This window comes from Amblyomma mixtum, chromosome 3 (genome assembly GCF_055824585.1).
Source record: "Amblyomma mixtum isolate Tamu chromosome 3, ASM5582458v1, whole genome shotgun sequence".
In the NCBI taxonomy this organism is placed as follows: Eukaryota; Metazoa; Arthropoda; class Arachnida; order Ixodida; family Ixodidae; genus Amblyomma; species Amblyomma mixtum.
The window spans coordinates 310,580,588-310,603,699 of NC_143014.1; the positions used below are offsets into that span (position 1 = coordinate 310,580,588).

At 47.8% G+C, this 23,112-nt stretch overlaps 2 protein-coding genes across 3 annotated transcripts in view; one reads left to right on the plus strand and one right to left on the minus strand.

The window, feature by feature from the left end:
• The window catches only part of LOC149355582 (uncharacterized), a 40,592-nt gene extending 35,450 nt beyond the window's left edge, over positions 1-5,142 (plus strand). For both annotated transcript variants that reach the window (XM_089577669.1, XM_089577668.1), the window contains exons 3-4: positions 3,281-3,450; positions 4,634-5,142. In XM_089577669.1, the coding sequence (XP_089433795.1) occupies positions 3,281-3,450; positions 4,634-4,756 (293 nt within the window). In that variant the 3' untranslated portion in view covers positions 4,757-5,142. The remainder of the gene's footprint in view (positions 1-3,280; positions 3,451-4,633) is intronic.
• A 5,050-nt stretch (positions 5,143-10,192) lies between these two features.
• Positions 10,193-16,732, minus strand: LOC149355583 (endothelin-converting enzyme-like 1). Its single transcript, XM_089576138.1, has 2 exons — positions 16,430-16,732; positions 10,193-12,296 (listed from the first exon to the last, which is right to left on the minus strand). Exons 1-2 carry the CDS (start codon positions 16,730-16,732, stop codon positions 10,266-10,268), a joined length of 2,334 nt encoding a protein of 777 aa, XP_089432264.1. The 3' UTR covers positions 10,193-10,265.
• Between the last annotated feature and the right edge of the window lie 6,380 nt (positions 16,733-23,112).

Genomic DNA, 23,112 nt, shown 5'->3' on the forward strand with positions numbered 1-23,112 from the left:
TGCTTTTCAATTTACAGACCGAAGGCAGCAGAAAGACAACGTCAGTATTCCAGTGCAGGCCGTGGATAAGTGCCACAAGTATATAGCTAGCAGTTCCTTTGTGTCAGTGCTGAATGCATCGCACTTTGTTTTGGGATCCCTTTTGATATCTGTGTCGGTATGATATAAAAATTACTTCAGAAATGTGTTCCATCTTTGAATCCCCAGCCTTCTGTCATTCTTAAGTGACGCCATGCCCTGGGCTTCAGAGCAAAAGTGGGGCGGGGAATCGCTACAGCCAGTGGTGGACAGGAACTTCTGAAACGGAAGGGATTGGCTTTGGAATCATTCCATTGTTCGGACTCTGGGTTTGTTCCGCTATTGCACTAGCAGTGGCATACATCCTAGAACAATCCACTGACACCTCAGGTGAATGGTCCCAACAAAACCGTGCGTCGCAGAAAAAGAATGTGCGATTCGCTAGTTCTCTATTCTTTGCTGGTAGCGGGTTCTCTCTTTCACTGCATGTGCACAACAGGCTCAAAGGTGAGTAAATGGGAGGGGGAGGAATGGTAATAGAACAGGGTACGTTTTATTCAGTAAAACTGGTTCCTTTAGGTAGCATTGGTATTAGGGAGATGCTGACAGGGCTAACAATCTGTGCTGTACAGAAAGCAAGGCATGACACAGTTTGTGGGCTTTATTTCATTCAATTAGGAGCAGTGAATATTTGCTGCACATACACGGGCTTAACTAGGGCAGCACTTCCAAGGAATTAGTGCAAAAATTGCACTCCATTTATGGCGACGTCTCTTACTGTACCAATACAAGCATGGTGCAAACTGGCTTAGCCAGGGTCTCTGTATTTATGCATGGTAGTTAATGCAAGTACAACTGTTCTGCCATTTCATTTTTGCATAAGCAAATGCGTATGTTAATTCCTAGTCATTACAGAGCGATCTGATATCGTAACACATGCACAAAACCCATTATTTGGTGTGGAGTACAGGCAGCTGTATTGCTGGAGGCAGCATTTCAGGCATATGTTAAATGTATAGCTAGGCCAGCCCAATGCATACATGTATGTATAAGAAGTACACATTTGTCCAAAATATCAATGATAATTCACACAAGTGCGTAGTTTCTTTCTTCCTCTTTTTTACCTGTAGTCCATTGTCCTGATTCATTCTAAAACAGCGAAACGGGACACGGACGAAGAAGAAAATGTACAACTGCGCTCTTGTTGTGCGTTTCCTGTTCTCGCTGTTTTACAATGAGTACCTACCAACTAGCCCAGGCTTCTACTTTGGTATTTTCGTTGTCCTGCTCTGCATTCTGATGTGCAATAACTGACTGTACAGCTTGTTACCATCACTCGACCCAGTTCAACATGTATAGCCAATCTGATGACATATAGTGATTTATTCAGGGTAAAAGACCCACAGTTGCTAACCCGAAATACGCAGGTTCGATCCTGGCCGCGGCGGTATAATTTCGATGGAGGCGAAATTCTAGAGGCCCGTGTGCTGTGCGATATCAGTGCACGTTAAAGAACACCAGGAGGTCGAAATTACCCGAAGGCCTCCACAATGGCCTCCCTCATAGCCTGGGTCGCTTTAGGACGTTAAACCCCGTAATATTAAACCAACCTAAAACCCACAGTATCGCTGTTCGGGGATAGCATTTCTGATATCAGCCACCACACAGCTTGACACAACCCTACCATTCTTTCTCCCAAGGCGACATCAAATCCACCCGCACAAAGTGTCGGTGCGCAGTGTACCTGTAACGACTGCAAAATATACTCGCTACGTTATGATGGTTACGTGGAAAACGTAAAAGAACCCTGTTAGTCACGCAACTCTGAATCCGTCTTTCCATTAGTTGCTCAATATCAATGGTGCCAGCTACAAAGGCGCCAGGCTAGGTGTATAGACAGAATAAGAGAACATGTGGCTCAGTTTTGCTGAAAGCTATATTTTCACTGCCCTCAGCTTTGCTGTCAGAGTGCCTAAATATCAACAACTTGGCTGAAACATAAAAACTTGGTTCATACGATGCAGGCTGCATTCAAACTATAGTACTGGTGCCAGAGAAATGGAAGCTAAGCAATAGGTTTGAAGATTGAAACAAGATGCGCAGTTTAATGCAAGAGAAACAAACGCCGTCATTGAAGCTGATACCAGGACGGGAGTATGACAACACCGCAAGCAACTCAAAAGTTTACATGCATAGCAAATGATCGAACATGCAACATCCACTTACCTGCGGATCTCTGCTGCGTTGACGAGGGCGGGTTTGGCTCCCAAAAGTCCGAAGTAAACAAGTCGGCGTGCACAGATATTGAGGCATCCTTGCATAAACATGGCACTATTTGTTAAAGGTGCACTAAAGCGTAATCTTAGCTCGTCCTTTTACCGTGTACACGACTTTTGAGGCCTGCTGAGTGCGTCACGCTTATGGATGGCAGGGCGGTATAAAACATGGCAGTGCCTTCTTAACTGTGATAACTTCTGAGTTCGATGATTCTAGGAGCAATATATTTGTGTTAATCATGTGCTATCGTTGCTCTCCTAACGCAACTACAAAATTTCACTTTTGATAAGCACAATAAGAACTAATTCTCCAATCGCGTTGCGCCTCTTCGCCCTAGGCTTTTCGCAGTACAAGGCAAGGGTCTAATTGTAATTTTAACCTTTCCAAATGTAGCAGTGTATATACTGAACGCCTGATTGAGTTCAATGGAGTCAAAATATGGAACGAATTGCCGATCAAGGTAAAAATAGCCAGGAACTTTAAATTGGGCTGTGAATTGTATTACAAGTCTAATCAAATTTTGCCTGAAACTCTCACTTTGTGAATTCTGCTTTGATAGCTTGATTTTTTTTTGTGTTCGTATTTTTGTTGCGTATTTTTTTTTCTATGGCAGAGTTATTCTTTGCGCGCATGTGATTTTTTTATTTTGGAGTCTCCTGTATTTTTTAAATTTTTGCTGCGTATTTTGTAAAACCGCACTATTAATGTAGTACTGCTGCGTGTACTTTGTCATTTATTTATTCAGCCCTTCACCCTCTACCGCTGAGCCTGTTGGTAATTCTCTCATTGGACCGGCCAGTAGCCTTTGAAGCGATCGGTCCAAACAGTGTTCTACATTTTTCTTGTTTTAACTCAATAAAATTTCTCCTAAAAAAAAAATTTGGGCAGCGTCCGCTGACAGGCGGTCGCCCCATACAATCGTATCTTTCCCACTTGAGAAGCAGTGCCGAGAATAATTCACCGCCGCCGTGTGTCCCTCTCGCAGTGGTGCTGACGTGCGAGCCGGAGCGGTTCCTGGTGCGCATCAACTTCACGCAGCCCTTCCGCGGCGTGGTGCACGCGGGCGACAAGCGAGACAGCTGCCGCATCCGGGGAGACGGCTCGCGCCGCTACACGCTGCCTGTGCCGCTCAACGACTGCAGCACGACGCACAACGTCAGTGGCCTGTGCACCTTACACCCACTCCCTGCTTCATCATCATCAGCCTGAGTGCTCCCACTGCAGGGCAATGGCCTCTCCCATGTCTCTCCGATTAACCCTGTCCTTTGCCAGCTGCGGCCACTGTATCTCCGCAAACTCATTAATCTCATCCGCCCACCTAACTTTCTGCCGCCCCCTGCTACGCTTGCCTTCTCCTGGAATCCACCATCGTTACCCTTAACGACCAGCGGTTATCTTGCCTTCGCATTACATGCCTCGCAATTAGTATTCACAGCTAAGTTCCCCATACGCCACTCGGCCTTTCACGGCGGTGCAACTCCCTGTTTACGGACTTGTAAATCGTGTGGCGAGGACGCTGAGAGGCAAGCGGGATAGTCTTACGGCTAATACGTCTGCAGTTGTTCCGCCTGTGCCACATCGTCATAGGCAAATTTAGGGTGTACAGACCCTATTCATTCTCAGATTTGGCGGCCAGCAGCATGCACCTCCGCGGCAACCCTGTATTATCCCGAGACTAAAGGGACCGAGAATAAAGCTCAAGGTGAGGGAAAGGTTATCAAGCAAAGTCAGGCATTCTCCTTTCCCTAAGCCTCGCCGCGAGCTGTTCGCGACACAGAATAGGCTGCACAATAACGGTCATGTGTAGGTCCTTCAACAGACGTGCAAAGACCGGTGATAGCGGAGCATACGCTGCTTGTGAGTGATACGAGAGCTTTTGCTTTTTGCTGAGTTCAGTGTTGAGCTGCGGCGTCTTCGTTTGGTGGTGCTTTGTGAACCTGCTTCCTTAATGGCCCAATCATGTCTGGGTATGCTGCACCGTACTTATAGATCGGGACTGGGCTATTCTTAAGCTGGACGTCATGAAGTATGAAAATAGAAGCAAGCATCGCAAGAAGCTGCCCGCGGCACCACAGGCCGCTTCTTACGATACTGCAGAAATATGCAATGTTTTTCGAGCCTTTAACGATAAAAAGATTAGCCGTTGGATTATCGAAAGTGAAAACTCCCGGGCTTACGATAAGCTGATTGCTGTGTTTCATAATGCTTTTAATATACACCCGTTTAATAGACATCTTGCGTATTTGTGCGGAATAAAAAGAAAACACGCTGCAAGACATTGCAAAATGGCTGACGGGCTGGGTGCACCTGAGGCAGTGCGGCTCTCTCTGCTTCGCAGGATGCGGCGGGCAGCTTCACCAACAGCCTGACGATCCGGTTCCACCCGTCGCTGGAACTGGAAGGGGACGAGATCAAGACTCTAGTCTGCAAGTTCACCACGGGGGACGTGAACCTGGGATGAGGGGACGCACGCGCGCTCTCGGACTTGTCTTCCGCCGGCCAGTCACCGAGCGGTGCCCAGCTTTTCACGGTGGTGCGCGCTCTTTTTGAGACAAAGAGAACTGTGATTCTCCCAAAGCTTTACTGCTTCGCCCTTTCGCTATGCCTTTGCACGCACCCGGTACGGCAAAAAGAAGCCCGTATCGAACGCTCCAACCAGAAGCGGCACTCGTGCAACCCGGGTTGCAGGTTGCACGCACCCGGTTGCGGGTGGCACCCGGGGCGGCCACCCGCGGCACTCCCTCCTCCCTTCAAGCAATCTGTCGGGCCTCGGAGCCCACAGGCTTTTTTTTTACGTAGATTGTGCGTGCAGAGAGAGTGCCAATAAACGACTCTGTCCCGGTCAAACACTGCGTTTTAAAACAACTGCGTATATATGTCTCGTCTTTGCTGAACTCTTCATTTGAAATTTCATGGCCCCGTAGCATTCATTTATATTAAGGTTGTTACACAATTCAGAGCTGCGTTGCATCCGCGCGCACGGCTCCCGCCTTAATTCTGCCAGACACGATCGAATGCCTTTGGCATACCATCCTTTTGCATTTTTGTCACGGACAACTCAGTGGATTATTTTTATATTAGATATGTCAAAACGCGTGCTTGTTTTGCTACCCGACTTTTTTATAGCGCGCACGCTACAATAAGCATCCGTCTAAAGGGCGGGAAATTAGTTCTCTTGCTAGATGATCCTGCAAGAAACCGAATGAGGACACGCAGCAACGCAGGTGGGCGCAGGAATTTCGAATTCATGTACGTGGAAAATGAGTCCACATAAACCCTTTGGCAGCCAACATAGGTGTCCACTGTTCTGATCTTCTGGCCTCAGTACAACAATTATAACACCTTTGTCGGATCTGCGCCCCACAAACTAAGAAGAGAGGCACTGCTGGCTAGCAGCTACGTGTCATTCCAGACTTGAGAAAAGGAAGGGAATAAAGCTGCTATTACACGTGTATGCTCTAGAAAATGTCTGCAGAAGAGCCGTTTTCACGCACACATGCCAGATTCCTGCAAAAAGCAGAGGATCGAAAGAAAGCCAGTTTTTCGGTGCCCACACTGAAACGTTTCCGGAACGCTGCTGTAGACACGGAAGTTGGTAAGCGCTACAGTTTGGACGAGTAGGTATTCGTGTCGGATCATTTGCAGCGCAGACACTGGCCACGGACGAAGACGAAATCAATTGCAAGCAGCCTCGTCCTGTCCGGCCTATAGGACAGGTGAAACGAAAGTTGTACCCCACGAAAGAAGACAGCGCATCATCGAGCAAACGATAAAGGCTGCAACCATGCACTGCGTCCACCAAATAGAGCCGAGAGCAGCGGCGACATATTCGGCAAGCTCTCTCAGGATACGAACGATGATCAAGAAACGCCAAAGCATGAAAGTTCAAACCCCACAGTCACAATATAACTGGCACAGCTATCAAAGTTAACCAATAGGCGCAAGGTAACAATAGGCGTAAGGAAGTCTGATATGGAGAGAATCGAGCATGCACGAAAGAACTGAGGTGGCCTAAAAGCGGTGAAGAATAAACTAGACATAGGCAAAAATCAGATGTATGCTTCAAGAGACAAAGAGGGCAATGTCATTAGCAATATAGATAAGATAGTTAAAATAGCCGAAGAGTTCTACACACATCTATACAGTAGCCAATCCAAACAGATCGTTAATGAGCGAGACAACAGCGCACAGCAATCGGACCTCCCGCAAGTAACGAAGGAGGAAGTAAAGAAAGCCTAAGGAGCAATGCCAAGGGGGAAAGCAGCTAGTGTGGATGAGGTAACAGGAGATTTATTGAAGGACGGAGGAGGGATGGTGCTAAAAATATTAGCCGCCCTGTATGTGCAACTCCTTATGACTTCGAGCGTACCAGAATCTTGGAATAACGCTAACATCATATTAGTCCATAAGACAGGAGACACCAAGGAGTTTAAAAATGACAGACCGATCAGCTTACTGTGTGTTGTCTATAAGGAATTTACTAATGTCATCGATAATAGAGCCAAGACAACTTTAGACTTCAATCAACCAAATGATCGGGCAGACTTTCGTAACGGATACTCGACAATAGACTATAGTAACACCATACAGATATTCACGCTATCAGTCAGGTAATAGAGAAATGGGCAGAATACGAACAGCTCCTATATATAGCGTTAATAGATTATGAGAAAGCATTTGGCTCAGTTGAGACCTCAGCAGTCATGCAGTCATTGCGGAATCAGGGTGTAAAAGAGCCTCATATAAAAGTACTGGAAGACATCTATAATGGCTCCACAGCTACCATAGTCCTCTATAAACTCAACAATCAAATTCCATAAAGGGCGAAAAGCAGGGAACACGATCTCGCCAATGGTATTCACTGGCTTTTTAGAGGAGGGAACAAACGACGCGTGTTAATGACATCCTAGTGGAAATCAAGAGGAAGAAACGGGCTTGGGCAGGGCATGTAATGCGTAGGCAAGATAACCAATGGTCGTTAAGGGTAACGTGCTGGATTCCACGAGAAGGCAAGCGTAGCAGGAGGCGGATGAGGTAGTGATGCAAAAACATCGATAATACTATCGATACTATCGATAGTTGAGCAACTATCGAACTATCGATAGTTGAGCAACTATCGAACTATCGATGGTAAAAATGACTATCGATAGTACTATCGATAGTCGTATCGATACTACTTGTTATACATAGTACTATCGATACTATAAAATCAACCACGCGTGCCTACTGCATCCTAAACTTGGCTTCCCGAGTGTGTGGTATGGAGGTGATGGCATGAGTAACTGATAGGACTCGCCCATTTTCGCCGCTTACGCGACACCGAGCTCTGCAAACGTTCCCTATACGTAAAGTTGCTGGCCGGGTAAAATGTTAGCGTGAGAATGTCGTTGCGAAGCATGTGTACGAAAACCATTTCTGCAGCGGTTACATCAGCAAGCCAGCACAAATTGGGCTGTTTGTTCTTTCATCGGATGCAGTTCCAGGTATTTTTCCGAACTGTCCCAGTGCAGGTTAAAGAACCACAGCTGGTCGAAATTTACCCGGAGACCCCCACTCCGGCATCCCTCATAGCTTGCGTCTCTTTTGGACATTAAGCCACATGAGACCGTCAAACCAAACAGGTATCGCAAATGTTTTGGATATATCGCTGGCCAACAAATGCATCATATCAATATTGTTACTGTCAATAGTCTTACCATCGACAGTTTCACTATCGATAGCGGTACTATTGCTAGTAGTACTATCGATAGCAACACTATCGATAGCAATACTATCGATAGTAATACTATCGATAGTAATACTATCGATAGTTTTTTTTACAATATCGATAGTTTCAAAAAACTATACTATCGATAGTCAATTTTTCGATAGTTTTGCGTCACTATAGGATGAGGTTCAGAAGTTTGCGGGGACAGGGTTGACGCAGCTGGCATAGGACGGGGTTAATTAGAAAGGTATGGTAGAGACCTTTGCCCTGTAGTGGGCGTAGTCCGGCTGATGATGATGATAAATAGCCGCCGCTTGCAACCGTTGAGACCCGGTGGTGTCAAAATGGCACATGCATAAAACATGAGGCAGCGGGACCTCTACGCATACAACTCAATAATATTTGCTACGCGGATATGAGCTTGGAAAGGCGTCTCACTAAACATGCAAAGATGTGAGCGAGGAAGAAGAAATTATTAGTAAGATAGAAAATCAACCAACTTGCTACACCTCGGCTTCTTCAGCCATGCCTACCATGGTGCTGCTGCTTCTTCCTTAGATCACAGAGCTCAGTGCAAATGAGAGAACAGTAATGCCGATAGAAACAGGGATCATTGAGGAAATATCCTAGCAGAAATAAGAGCATTTTCGTCCTTTTCTGAGGCACTAGCGGTACATTTGTGTTGTGGAGTCAAATGACGTAACAAGGGCCGTAAGGGTTATGTCGTATTACATTGCCACACATGTAGCACGGCGGAAGGTGCAATAATATCTGGATCTGGACAGACCGGTATTGCAAACTGGGCCTGCTACGTTTAACGCAAAGACTTTGTTCGGTTAGGCTAGCCCAGCTGATCTCTTTGTGAAGCTCTTAGACATTACTTAATGTGCTAAAGTAAAGTAGTCGAGACAGTTGGTATGTGCATTCATTGTCATTTAGCGCCAAAGGCTACTCTACTACGGGAGCATGCAAGAACGCTCTGGTAACCGAAACGTTCTCCCTTGTCCAGTCATTGAGATGTGTTGCGTGCCGGTTTCTGAAGAGACAGCTGTATTTTTCAAATATCGTGACTTGGTGACACGCGAAACACTAATGGCTACCAGATCGACAACTCGGGTGAGATGTGCGAGGAGGAAAACGGCGCAAAAAAACGTGGACAAAAGAGACAAACACCACAGGACCAGCGCCAGGATATGGCGCTGGTCCTGTCGTGCTTGTCTCTTTTGTCCACGTTTTTTTGCGCCGTTTTCCTCCTGAATCATGAACCAACTAGCCCAAACTAGAGTTCTTGGGCATGTGCGAGGAACCCCTCTCGTATTGGCAAGCAGTTGCTTTCTTGGATAACACGTGACTTGCGTGTGTGCGTGTGTGTTTCGTGTAGCATATTTTTTTAATTTCTGATGAAAACCTAAGTTGAGTGTAAGCTCTCGTGTAATCTGTGCTTTCTTTGTTTTTTATGCACTTCAGCCCAAATTGGATGTGGTGTCAGAGGGCTCCGAGAACGTGTCGAGAGGTATAGTGTTAAGCGCGGGTACACGTTACGGGGGCTGACCAAAAAAACACCTATGTATAAGAGAACGCCTCAGGAATCTCCAGTTTATTGATGACCTTTACCTCATAACTCAATGGAGGAATCTCAGCAAATTACTGATGCCATAAAAAAGGAAAGTACTAGCGGTAAGCGCAAACTTTGCACACTGCAGAGGGTGGTACACTCTTAAGGTGAACACGCGAATGCATGGCCGCGGGCGTCGAAGCGCCAATGCGTTCTAAAATGCCGCGATTTGAAGGAAAGTTGAACATTCTCCAAGAGACACAGAAGTGCTACTTTCAGTAGTCTACCACGTCAACGCGCTGCTGTGACGGACACATTTGTGCTCTGAAGACCACATTTGCGCACACATGAGTTTACCCTAAACGCGGATTATGCATGCTGTACAGTCGGTAGCCACTGTCAAGCACGTGGGAAACCGCTACCCGCATCACATCGAAAGCGCGTTGGGAGAGTGTGAAGGTTCCATGGGCAGAATACCCCCGACCACCGCTGTCCACTTCACCTGCAGCATTCACACACATGTGTCGACGGGCAGTGCAAATGTCCACAAGGCAATTTTTGCGCGTACACGAAACTGCAGAAGTTTTCCAGCCCTGAAGCTCGACATGTACAAATGACGTAGTAAAAAAAAAACATCGACGTGTGCATTAGTTCGAACACACCAAACAGCTGCCCGCTGCAAAAAAAAAAAAAAGACAGTGTCAGCGGCTAACCCTTATCACCGTAACACCGGAAGGTTCTCCTGAACTCCACGAGTGCCATCGCAGCGACGTTGCAACGCTGTTCCGCATCTCCGTAGAACTCGCCAATGCGGTTTCCGCTGGAGCACAGGGCATAACAGGAGGCCACGAAAAAAAGCCTGTCCTCCATGAAGCTCGATTTCACGGAATGAGTTTCAACGGAGCGTCGCACTAAGCCAAGCCTGTAGGCCTTGAAGGCGGCTAAAAGGGCTTTAATGTCCACGTAATGAGGGGACCACTCCTGCAGGTCACCGTCAGTCTCGTTGGCTTCACTGAGGAAATAGTCACGAGCCACTCGCTGATGGTCTTTGGGGGGCGCGAAGAAGAGCTCCCTAAGAACTTCATCAGCAAGCAGCCTCCCAGCACCGCCGTAGTTGACTGCCGGCGGCAGGTCCGGATGGTACAGAGGGTACACGAAGTACACTTGGGAGGCTGTTAGGGCGCCATGCAGAGTCCATTTGTGGCTCAGCACGGAGCTCGGCTTCACGATGTTGGTCAGGTCATGCTGCTGCAGCCGCCACTGAACTTTCATGAGTTTCACCCAGCTGGTGAAGAAGCTCGTCCCGGGGGCGGGCTCTGGCAGTACGGTGGAAAGATATTTTTGGACGTCCGACTGAGAGGTTTCATTCCTGGCGGTCATGCGGAGCGTAGCACCGCTGCGACGCATCACAACGCCAAGAAGAACGTCTCGGATATCTTGAATCAGTGTGTCGGCTCCTAGATCTTTGGGGAAAAGGCTGAACCAGGCCACGCCTGTCCTGCTTTCAACCTCCATTAGGCAGCGGCGGGAGTGCGATGACAAAGGAAGACCTAGGAGTTGAAGTGTGGCCTCAGCGATTTCCCGATGCGCCATCCAGCCTAGCTCAGTGACTACGCGGAGCCCCAGGCTGAGGGTCAGTGCTTCCCGCGTCTCGGACTTGAGCCCCAGAAGGTACCCAACAGCCCTGAGCAGGTTGGGCTTCTCCGCGTGTACCTCGATGTTGGCGGAATAGCGGCGAGCCCAAGGGAAGTGAGCGTCGACGAGGAGGGCCCAGCGGTCGTTGGAGAAACCGGGAGTCACGGCATCACTGAAGTTCTGAATCGACAGCCGCAGAATTTTCTGTTCTGGGTCTGCAATGGCAGGTGTCAACACTTCTAGAGTAAGCATATCCATTTCCTGGATTGTAGAGGCCAATTCGAAGGCTCGCAACTCGGAAACGCCGAAAAGAGCCAGCATGTTCTGGACGTACTTTTGGTAGCGGAGGGACGGCTCGGTCCCCCTTCGCTGACCTGCGAATGTCCGCATTAACGCCATCCAGGCTCCAAACATGGCGCTGCCTCCGATCTTCAGTAAGGGGTTCCCCGTCCCGGCAAGATAAGGGGAAAGATCGAGAGTCAGCTGGAACCATAGGTGGATGTTCCAATTTCCAGAGAGGTCAAATAAAATATCTAGCAGGTCTTTGCGGGATGTCATCGGCCAAGGAAGGTGGCGTTCGGCCATGAACGTTTTGAGTTCGTCGAACCCGCTTTTAGTAAGCCTCATGCATGACATGACCAAACCGGCTACCTTTTCTTCGGCGTTCCGTGAAATGCCGTGACTTCTGGCGTACGGAGGAGCCCAATTAACGGAATTTAATGCGTGGGTGTACATTCCCTCTTCGGCGACATCGAGAACGGAGACCATATGGTGGTGGTGCCTCCATCCGTCACACACAAATCGGTAGAAGTTGTCACATGGGTCTCTAGACCAGTTGAGGGAAGATCGTATGCCAGTCATGTATATCTGGCACGCCGTATTGTCGCAGCCAGGGAAAGAGGGCAGATCCGCGGGGTTGGTGCGCAGCCTTGGGGTAGTGGGGCGGTAAAAGTCGCCGTGATGTACGCTAATCCACTGCCTGACCATCAGATAGATGATTGGAGTGGCGACGAAGACAAGTGCGGTTCCTAGTATTGCCACCTTAATCCACAAGTTTATACCGCAGTTTCCTTGGCGGGCGAATACTTCAATACCGGCGTGATCCTGCGCATGAGAAAAACAAAAAGCGTAAATTTTTACTGCCTCATCAGAGCACCCGCGATACAGTAGAGGCAGTTTATCTGATTTAGTAAAACTCCTCAAATTATGCTCTGCCCTGTCTCATCACAGCTTGGAACTAATCGAATATCCTCTTATTTGATTCGTCGAATGAATCTTATAGCGCATGCTCAAGGTTATTTAAAAGAGCCGAATAAATACGGAATTTTTCGAATACATTCCAAATAATTGTCATGAACGTGAAATAAGGCAAGCCGTAGTTTTATTCGTCGCCTGTTTCAAAGGAAGAGCCCACTCCTACTCCTCACAGCGCTCTGCCGCCATCTTTCTGCCCGGGAGCCAGAGTTATCGCGACATGGTCCATTTGATTCGCGGTTTCATGATATTCATACATGGCCACCAATATTGGGTGAAGTAGCAGGGCTCAGGCAGGCTTACAAATCATGCATTGACACCCGATCTCGGAGGTCACGGCTCAAGCGTTGGTCTTGCTCCTCTCATCTACTGAGTTGTGGCGCTGTCTATATGTATAACATAACGATCAGTTATTATACCGACTTCGTGCAGTCTACCCCTAAGTGGAGATCAGTTTTGCACCTTGGGCAGCTATGACTACTCCACAAGTTACAGAGCCGTACCGCAGCTGCCGTTAGCACTTTGGTGTTTCGCACGATTATTCTTATTTTACAGTTATGAGTATTTGTAATTTTTGAATATTTTTGAATGAATATTTGTAATACTCGAATCGTATTCCATTAGGTTCTATCAAAGTTCGATTCATATTCTGCACATCTTTTAGTAATAATATTCGCATTCGATTTAGTTTTGAAAAGTATTATTTGCACCTCCCCCCCCCTTCCTCATAGTAGAATAGAACTTTTAAAAAGCAGCAGTTGTTGACACTGGGCCACTGTATATGAGGCGTCCTGTGTTGCAACAGCAAATTAAATCAGGTTCTTAAAGTTTGACTTCATTAAAGAAGCTAGATGTTAGAATTCTAGAGCTTGATTATTTTTGTGATTAGCGTCTTATCTAGGTAACAAGAAAAACTTTAACAACGGAATACTTTTTTTGTCGTGAAGGAATTCTGTGCGCAGAGGCTGAATGTGGGCGGAGCTTCACTGCAGACTTAAGTTGTATCCGACTATAGCTTCCTTATTTAGTCGGTTTGTGCAAGATTTGAAATATAACAATGGCGCGAAGGGTCAAACGGGAAGGGTATGATCCTATTCCCACAAAGCATTTCTTAAACATATTCTTCCCCATAAAATGGGACAGTGCGATTTTATCATTTACAAGATTTCCCGCTTTGAAGAGGGGAAGGGAAGCCGTCACCCCTCCCAGCCCCCTCTTCTTAATTCCACCCCTAGCGTTTTGCTAAAGCCGGACTCAGTGGGAATCGAAAGACTATACGTTTTTGGGGTCCACTATTCCGGGTTATAAAAAAGCTGGTGAAACTCGAAAAATAGTCCAGGAATAATTCTATGTAAGCTCTAATTCAACAAAACCTGAATGCTTATATGGACAGCACAAGATTTCCGCACTCCGGGGCATTCCGACGGCGTCCCTATAGTCGGCAACTACGTTTCGAACATAAAGCATACACGACTACACTGTGGCGATGATATGGTTACTTCGCCTCCCGCCTTTTCGTCGATATGGTTCCCTACCAAACGAAGGCTTAAAACGGCATCCGTTGCCGGGCGTCGCCGAGCATGCTTTCCTCGTTCGGAAATATCCCAACTCGGACCGTCTTGTAATCCCTACATGGGCGAAGTGATCCGTCACTTATTCGCGGTCAACCGCACAATGCACGCCGGAGGAGCTAGAAATAAAAACTCTTAGGCGAACCTCGGTGCATCGTTTGAATGCGCAAGCAGCCGAACATTCGTTATATTCGAGGTTTACACACTAAAGTCCGTTATATCCGAGGTGAGCACATTAACGTTCGTTATACCCGAGGTTAACACACGAAAGGTCGTTATATCCGAGGTGGCATACTGTTGTCACTTGCCCACCTGGTTGTGGGCAACCTGCTTTCCCCAGGCTACCGAGAGACGACGGTCGCCAAGACTAGTCTAATGCTCACGCATCAACAGTCTTGAGTGCCCTGACACGTGATAAGAAATGCTGCACCACCGAAAACACCCACTGGCACGAACACGTGTTCGTTATTCTCGGCACCTGCCGGTGAATAATATCTTTGGCCAGTGAGAGCGCGGGAGTTTTCGTTTAAGTCATAAAATGCCGTCAACGACGCCTATTACTACGGATAAAGCCCCTCAAAAAGCTGACTTTTAAGAAGTTACATCAAACGACGCTATAAAGACTCTCGGCCCAGCGCCGATTTTCTCTTTGACCGAACAGGCGTACCGGTCGCCGATTCGTCAACTGCGGTCTGTGCAGCCATGAGGTTGCAAACGGTATATTAATTATAACGATGCAAACTCATAAGTACTTCAGGAGCTGCCCTATAACGGATAACACAGCCAATTGAAAGAAACAGTCAAATAGTATCACAGGGGGAAATTCTGAGCCTAAAAAAAAAATGTATGCGCGAACTCAAAAGGAGAGGCTACAGAAAGATCGCACCTCAAAGCTTCTTTAACAGCTTAAGGGGCGTTTGAACATTTTACCTAAATGTGTATTGCACACCACGGGCCGATTTTAGGTAAAAAAAAAGAGAGCGGCAAGGGTACTAGCAGAAATCTCCCTCCAAATGGTGACCAAGAAACGTTGCTGATCCACTACTGCACGACATCGAAGCGAACGTTGCCTTCTGCGAGTGCTGGTAACCATTAGGCTGAAACGGCTGCCACACGCGTTGTACTGCCGCCTCTTCCCACACCGGCCGCATTTTGGCAAACAGTCATACGAATACACCACTGGTAGCACTACAGATGTGCTACATTTCGGCATGACTGCTCACGACGCTGATTGCGAATACTGCAAGAAATAAAAACTCAGCGCAGTAGGTGGAAGAGATCCAGTAGTACCCCGAGCGCTGTAGATGCACACCCATTGTCAAAAGAAGAGTCCAGAATGGTCCCTCACCTTCAAAAGATTTAGAACACTTGCGATGCATAACAAGCCACACAGCATGGCTCAAAACGAAATTTCTTGAGCTCCAGACTTTTGAGAAGGGCCATAGGTGTACTGTACGCGACGCCTGGCACATGGCATGAAAGCAATCGTAGATTGTGTATTCGATCGATGACATGAACAAATGAGCCACAAGATGCCATTGTCTAATTACGACCGGTAGGGAGCCGTATTGAAGCCAATGTTGACTAAGGATCTTTAAAAAAAAAGAACGAAACGATCTTAGACCACCACGTGCTTAAGCGCGCGCGCGCACACACACACACGCACACGCACGCACACGCACGCACACGCACGCACACACACACGCGCGCGCGCGCGCACACACACACACACAAGCAGCTTTAACGATACACCATCATCACATAGTCACCGACGAAAAAGGGTGCATCCCACTGACCTATCCCACACTGTAAGAGGAGAGCTGCATCACACTCCCACAAGAGAAACAAATGTTTGCTTTCATGGGTGAACAAAAGGCCCACGCCTTTTGTTGGCTTCGACCGATCGGTTATTACCACTTGTGCTCAGAAATTCTATTCGTCGAGGGAAAACTGTCTTCGCATGCCTTCGCGACGGAATTGGCAGGGCCCGGACAAATGAGAAGCGTACATCTGAATAAAGCGTTGGAAAATTCTGCGCTCGGAAAGTCTGTGAAATTTACGCTACGCAGCTCTGGATACGGTATCCTGATTAATCGCACATGACGTTAAGTAAGAGATTTTGGGACAGGCGCAATCCTGCCGCATTTTGCGCACTACGAAAGGCTGTGTAACCGGGAATTCGTTGCGGTTAGAAATGGAGGCTTGCCTGCATTACATGCTTGCAGCATCGGCAGGGCATGAAGCGAAGTTTCCTCGAACCTAGTGTCGTCCATAGCGCACTTGTTGCCTCCAGCGCCCTCGTAATGCGTCTTGAGCCGGCCTGCCGTCCGTATGAGCACAGACAATGTAGCCAACACAAGCATCAATTCCCTAACCTAGACTTATCGAGAGCAGCGACGACCTGTTCCATACCTCGTCAGCCGTGTCACGCGCCGCGGATGAAGACGCGGTCGCTCCGGTGGCGACGGGGACGTCAACCTGGACAGCGTCCCGGCCCACAGGCAGCCAAGACTTCCATCGGAGACGGATGAGCTCCCGGATGCTGCGACGAGGGGGCAGGTACTCCTGCGACATCGTGAAGCCCCGGCCACCAGAGAAGGCCTCGAACTCAGACTCCGAAGAAGCGGTCGTGGTTCCACTGCGTGCAACGCCCGGCACCTCGTTGCCTGGCGCGACGTCGCAGGATCCAGTCGTTCCGACGGTGGGCACGGCCATGGCTGTCGCTGTGTTGCTCGAACTCGAGTGTGCTGGCTCGCAAGAAGTGCCTCTCAAGCCTCCGCTGCTCTTGCCCTGACTCGGTCCGTTGCTGCTGCTGCCGCTGCTGCTGCGTGCGCCAGGTACGGGATGCAGCGCGTGGCGCCTGCGCTCTCGCGATCACCTTGTTTTCTTCGGAGTGAATGAAAAGTACTCCTGGCGACAAATTCAGCACTCACAGTGACCTCGAAACCACGAGGTTTAAAAGTGATGCCCTTTGTAAGCACAAAACCAAATAAGACAATCCACTGAAATGAAATCGAAACCAAAACTTCTAATTCAAAACCCTTTTTCGAAAATTTTACAAATTTAGCCCCACTGGCAAGGGCCAGACGAATCAGTGCAAACACCAGGCCGAAGAGAAAGGAGTTATAATAAAAAGGAGAGAAGGACCGAGGGCTGTGAAAAAATAATTGTTTCCAAATGTGGGGGAAAAAAAAGGCATTTTAATGCAAATACGAGAATGACTGCAGGAAAACACTAATCCCTACACGGCTTTACCGTTCCCTTGCTCCAGATAACATCTATATTTGATTTGTGGGGTTTAACGTCCCAAAGCGACTCAGGCTATGAGAGACGCCGTAGTGGAGGGCTCCGGAAATTTCGACCACCCGGGGTTCTTTAGCGTGCACTGACATCGCACAGCACACGGGCCTCTAGAATTTCTCCTCCATTGAAATTCGGCCGCCACGGGCCGGGTTCGAATCCCAGTCTTTCGGGTCAGCAGCCGAGCACCATAACCACCGAGCCACCGCGGCGGCTGATAACATCTATAATTTGAGCTTTTACGCTCATTATGATGACAATACAAGCATCCGCGTGTGACAAACTAGCGTTCCAGCAACGAAAAGGGTCGAATTCGTACCAGTTTATTTGTATAGCTTAAAGGCATCGCGACGTTTCGGCCGGAATGTAAGTGCACAGGAAGTGAACCAGTGCTTGGAAACACTGAGCAATGTTTTTGAACCGTTCCTCTGGAATGTCGGCTTGTCCTCTTTCAATACGTCCTCTTTCACGCCTTTGCTCTCGTATTGAAAGAGGACGTAGAAAAGAGAGAGGCTGCGGCACCAAACATGGGCGATCGTTCATGAGGTGCACCGAAGGAGTTGTGTATGAGATTCCCCTCTCGTGCGGCCACTCCTATACAGGGCAAACTGGGCGCTGCGTTAACGAGCGAATCAGGGAACACGAAAGAAACGTTGAGCAAAATATAGAAGGCCCAACTATGTCTAAGCATGTAAGGTCGTGCCCATCACGCTCTTGTGAGCCATGTTTTCCCGGTGTGCGAATTCTCTCAAAAAGCAAAGATACAAAACCTAGGAAATTAATCGAAGCTTTTTTTTTATTGCAAAGAAAGGAAGCATGTGCGTCAGCGACACATCCATATCTTTGTGCAAGGCTGAGAACAATTTTTTGACCCGTTCGATATCATATCAACTTTGAAGATGATAGTATTCCTTGCATGTAAGACGGTATATATTTGTGCATGTTGCCTTAGAACAAATCTGTTGTGAGTGGTGCTTCGCCCCGTCTTTTTGCCTTGTGTTGTGTCTTTTTTCGCGCCTGTAACCAAAGACGAATAATAGTGTTTGTGATTTTATCTGCACCAGGAGCGGTGTTGCGCTGCGATGCACGGGCTGCGGCTTGCACCTCGGCTTTTTTTTTTTTTAGGGCATCAAGTGTGGGGTTTGGAAGACCGTTGTAGGTGGTTGGACAAGACGGTAATGGAGTGTCGCCAATGTAACGCGTCCACAAAGCGTCCGTGAGTTCCGTATCGGTCCCATGGAATTGTTGAGATATCGTTTGGAGTGTACGATCTGAGGCCGATTTGTCTTTTTCAGGTTCAGTGAGACTGCGGCAGATGGACAGTCGGGGACAAAAGTCTCCGGACCACGTGCTCCTTTAACGAAGCCGATAGCTCTGCTATTATTCGGCGGCTGGAGACCACAGTTGTGGAGGTAAAAGTTAAATTTTTGTTCTTCCATCTCCACAAGTGCGGTCTCCAGCCGCTGCCTGATAGTAGAGCTATAAGCTTCGTTTGAGGAACACGTGGTCCGGAGAATTGTGTCCCCGACTGGACAAGGTTTGAGCAGCACTGAGGGTTCCTTTCAAGGAGGCACAGAACTGCACCCAGTTCTATTGGGCCAGTTGGGTGGAATATTGCAGAGCTTCCTCTATGATGGAGGCAATGCGTAGGCGGAGTTGGCCGAATTTATTCTGGAGTCCTCCATTATGGCACCTCCTTCTCACTCTCCTCTTTCACTCCCCCCCCCCCCAAAAAAAAAAAGAAACTGCGCGCAGTCAGCGCAGGGGAGTGGCCCGTGTCTTGCCCTTTCCTGTCAATCTTCTGCCCGATCTCGGTGACTTACTCACTTTGTGCCACGGTCTGACTCGAGTAGGCGCGCGCTCTGCTCCGCAATGACCGTGAGCGCGGCAGGCCATGACGTCGCTCAGGCTGCTCCAATACGGCCGTCGCTTCCGGGGGATGCAGCCCAGAGTCCATTTCTTGTCATTGGAATTTCTTGCTGAAATGTGCGCATAGAGCCTACTTCTTTCTTTAAGCTCGTTTAATAACGCCGATCTTAGTAGCCGCAAAGTAAAACCCCGATTTCTTGCTATAGTCGGATACAACTTAAGTCTGCAGTGAAGCTCCGCCCACACTGAGCCTCTGTGCACAGAATTCCTCCACGACGAAAAAGCAGTCCGCTGCTTAATCGTTTCTTATTACTTAAACAAGCAGCTTATCTCAAGAAAAAAAAAATTATGAGCTCTAGAATTTTAATACGCGGACTGTTTGATGTAGTCAAATATTAAAAATCTGATTTCGTTTACTTGCGATTGGCCAGCGGAGTAATACAGGACGCCGCGGACCGTGGCACAGTGTTAGCAACTGCTGTTTTTTTAAGCTGTATCCTACTATAGGCCGCGTCATGACCCCTTTAAGGTTCCATAACCATGCAGCAAAATTTGAGAGGTCGTGCTGCAAGCATTAGTGGATTTAGATGTATGACTTCGCAATAGGCATGACGACACAGTGGGTATATAAAATGCGATTGGGACCGCTTTGGGTACCGCCATTCACAACAAAGAGGCGAACGAAATATTGCCTTATTTTGCAGAATGTAGAACTCTAAAGCTGCTTTTTTTTACTTTGTACGGGAAAGATTTAGGCCGCTCTCTGCTGTTCGCATTGTGTTATGCATCATTCCTCCTCGTTCTTGTCGCAGACAGGAGAGTGTTAGAGCTGATAATGCGTCATGTGACCAACATGCATGTTTAAAACTTGCAGAGCCTTCCTGAAAGGCGACTGTAGTCAAAATGAAAGCTTTCCACGTATCTGTAACTCTTTCTACTGGCGAGCTTCATAAAGCGCTTCAGTAAAGATTAGCGCGGATTGCAGCCCATCAATGTGCTTATCAGGCACGAGGCACAGTGCACCTGGCTCGGGCCTGTTTACAAACAAGGAGTTCACAGTTGACGAGTTCGTAAATTGGAGTATAACCTGTAGTCTCTGCATCTGGAACAAATGCTATACCGCACAGGCGACAAGAGGTACCACCTCATCCACAGCTCTAAGCGGCGTGGATATCTATCGGCCAAGCAGAAAGCAGAACTTGTTTGTGAGAGCTGCACCGAATAAGCGTTCTCTAGAAAAAGCAGCCGAACACACTGCATTGTTGCCAGAGTTGACGGTGCGCCACATGTGTTGCACGTAGGCTGGTGCGCGAGTTGCAGTGTGCACGCCCCGGTCGCTTCTAGCTGCTCGCTCCTGATGCTCACAGGAGGAAGGGAGCGGTAAAAAAAGAGATGAAAGCGCGAGGTCAGGGGTTCATTTATTCTTACCGTCCCTCTGCTCCGGTTGCTTTTCGCCAACATCCACATTGTCATTGCCTGGCTCCATCGCAACATTCACCTTCTATGATAGCGAAAATTTCCATTTTCCAGTAAATCAAAACACTAATTGTCTAACTATGGATTATCATGGCGCCAGTCTAAAAAACCTAATCAGGGGTGCGTCCGCAAAAAAAGACAAGCAGGTTATTCTATAGAGAGTATACCTATATCATAACTAAATGACTAAATCTATATGACTAAATAAATTATCGCTCGCCCCGTCGCGGTGGCTAAGTGGTTACGGTGCTCGGCTGCTGACCCGAAAGACGCGGGTTCGATCCCGGCCGCGGCGGCTAAATTTCTTTGGAGGAGAAATTCTAGAGGCCCGTGTACTGTGCGATGTCAGTGCACGTTAAAGCACCCCAGGTGGTCGAAATTTCCGGAGCCCTCCACTACGGCGTCTCTCATAGCCTCAGTCGCTTGGGGACGTTAAACCCCAATAAACCAAACCAAATTATCGCTCCGCTCTAAGTCCCCAGCGGCTGCGAAGCAATGGATCAAAGCGGCGGAGCTGCGACGCCGCGGAGGGTGGTAAGAATCTCCGGCTCCGGACAGGCCGTCATTGGAAGCTAAACCTGGCACCGTTTAACGCTAGAACCTTATCCAGTGAGGCTGTCCTAGGGTTTAGTGAGGGCATATGTACTATCTGTCTATCTAAACGGCGAATACGCATTATGCTATCGTGGATTAACGGACAGAAGAGAACTAGGCGTGGGATTCCTCATCAATCGGCATATAGCTGGCTTCATCGAGGAATTCTATAGTATTAACATGAGGGCGGCAGTTATTGTAATTGGGCTTAACAAAAAGTACAAACTGATGGTGGTACAGGCCTACGCGCTTACATCCAGCCATGATGACTGGATGTAGAAAGCTATTACGAAGACGTGGAATCAGGAATGAGCAAAGAAAAAACACAGTAAGCAAAATTGATGAGTTATTTCAATGCTAAGGCAGGAAAGAAGTAGGTTGGAGACCAGGCAGTAGGCGACCATGGCACAGGTTCGTGAAACAGCATGGGCCAGTTATTAGTGGAGTCCTCAGAAAGAAATAATTTACCGATCATGAATCTTTCTCAAACGAGAGAAGCGGAAGTGGACGTGTAAAAACCCCAGTGGTGGAAGTAAAAATGAAATAGACTTCGTACTATGCGCTCACCCTGGCATTGTGCAGGATAGGGAGGTCCCCGGAGAGGTGCGTTGTTGCGACCACAGGACGGTAAGCTCTCGAATTAGCCTAGACCTCAAGAGATCATGGAATAAAACTACTGAGGCAGAAGCCAATCAACGAGTTAAAGGTGAGAGGGAAAGCACAGGAATTCAGGATCTCGCTGCAGAACAGGTTTCCAGCTTTAACTGAGGAGGCTGACTTTGATGTATGACAAATGAACGATAACCTCACAGCCATCATTACGGAGTGCAGAGTAGAAGTAGGCGGTAGGATGGCTCGACAGGATACCGATAAGCTCTCAGGATACGAATGATCTGATCAAGAAACGCGAAAGCAAGAAAGCTCAAACCCCACAGACAGAATACAACTGGCAGAGCTATCAAAGTTAACCAATAGGCGCAAGGTAACCGACATAAGGAACTTTAATATGGAAAGAATCGAGCATGCACCAAAGAACGGAGGTTGCCTAAAAGCGCTGAAGAATAAACTAGGCATAGGCAAAAATCGGATGTATGCTTTAAGAGACAAAGAGGGCAATGAGATTAGCGATATGGATAAGGCAGTTAACATAGCCGAAGAGCTCTACACAAATCTACACAGTAGCCAATGTAATCAGAACGTTAATGAGCGAGACAATAGCGCACAGCAATGGGACCTCCCGCCAGTAACGAAAGAGAAAGTAAAGAAAGCCTAAGGAGCAATGCCGGGGGGGGGGGGGGGGGGGGGGGAGCAGCTAGTGCGGATCAGGTAACAGCAGATTTGTTGAAGGACGAAGGAGAGGTTGTGCTAGAAATATTAGCCACCCCGTAAACAACTCCTTATGAACTCGCGCGTACCAGAAGCTTGGAATAACGCTAACATCATGTTAATACATCAGAGAGGAGACATCAAGGACTCCAACAATTACAGACAAATCAGCTTACTGTCTGTTATCTATAAGGTATTTACTAAGGTAATCGCTAATAGAGTGGCAACAACTTTAGACTTCAATCAACCAAATGACCAGGCAGACCTTCGTAGCGGATTCTCGACAATAGACCATAGTCACGATACACAGATATTTACACTATCAACCAGGTGACAGAGAAATGGGCACAATATAAACAGCTCCTAGACCTATATGCATCGCTCATAGATTAGGAGAAACCATTTGACTCAGTTGAAACCGCAGCAGTCATGCAGTCATTGCGGAATCGGGGTGTAGAAGATCCTGATATAAAAATACTTGAAGATAGCTATAATGGTTCCGCAGCTACCATAGTCCTCCTTAAAGTCCC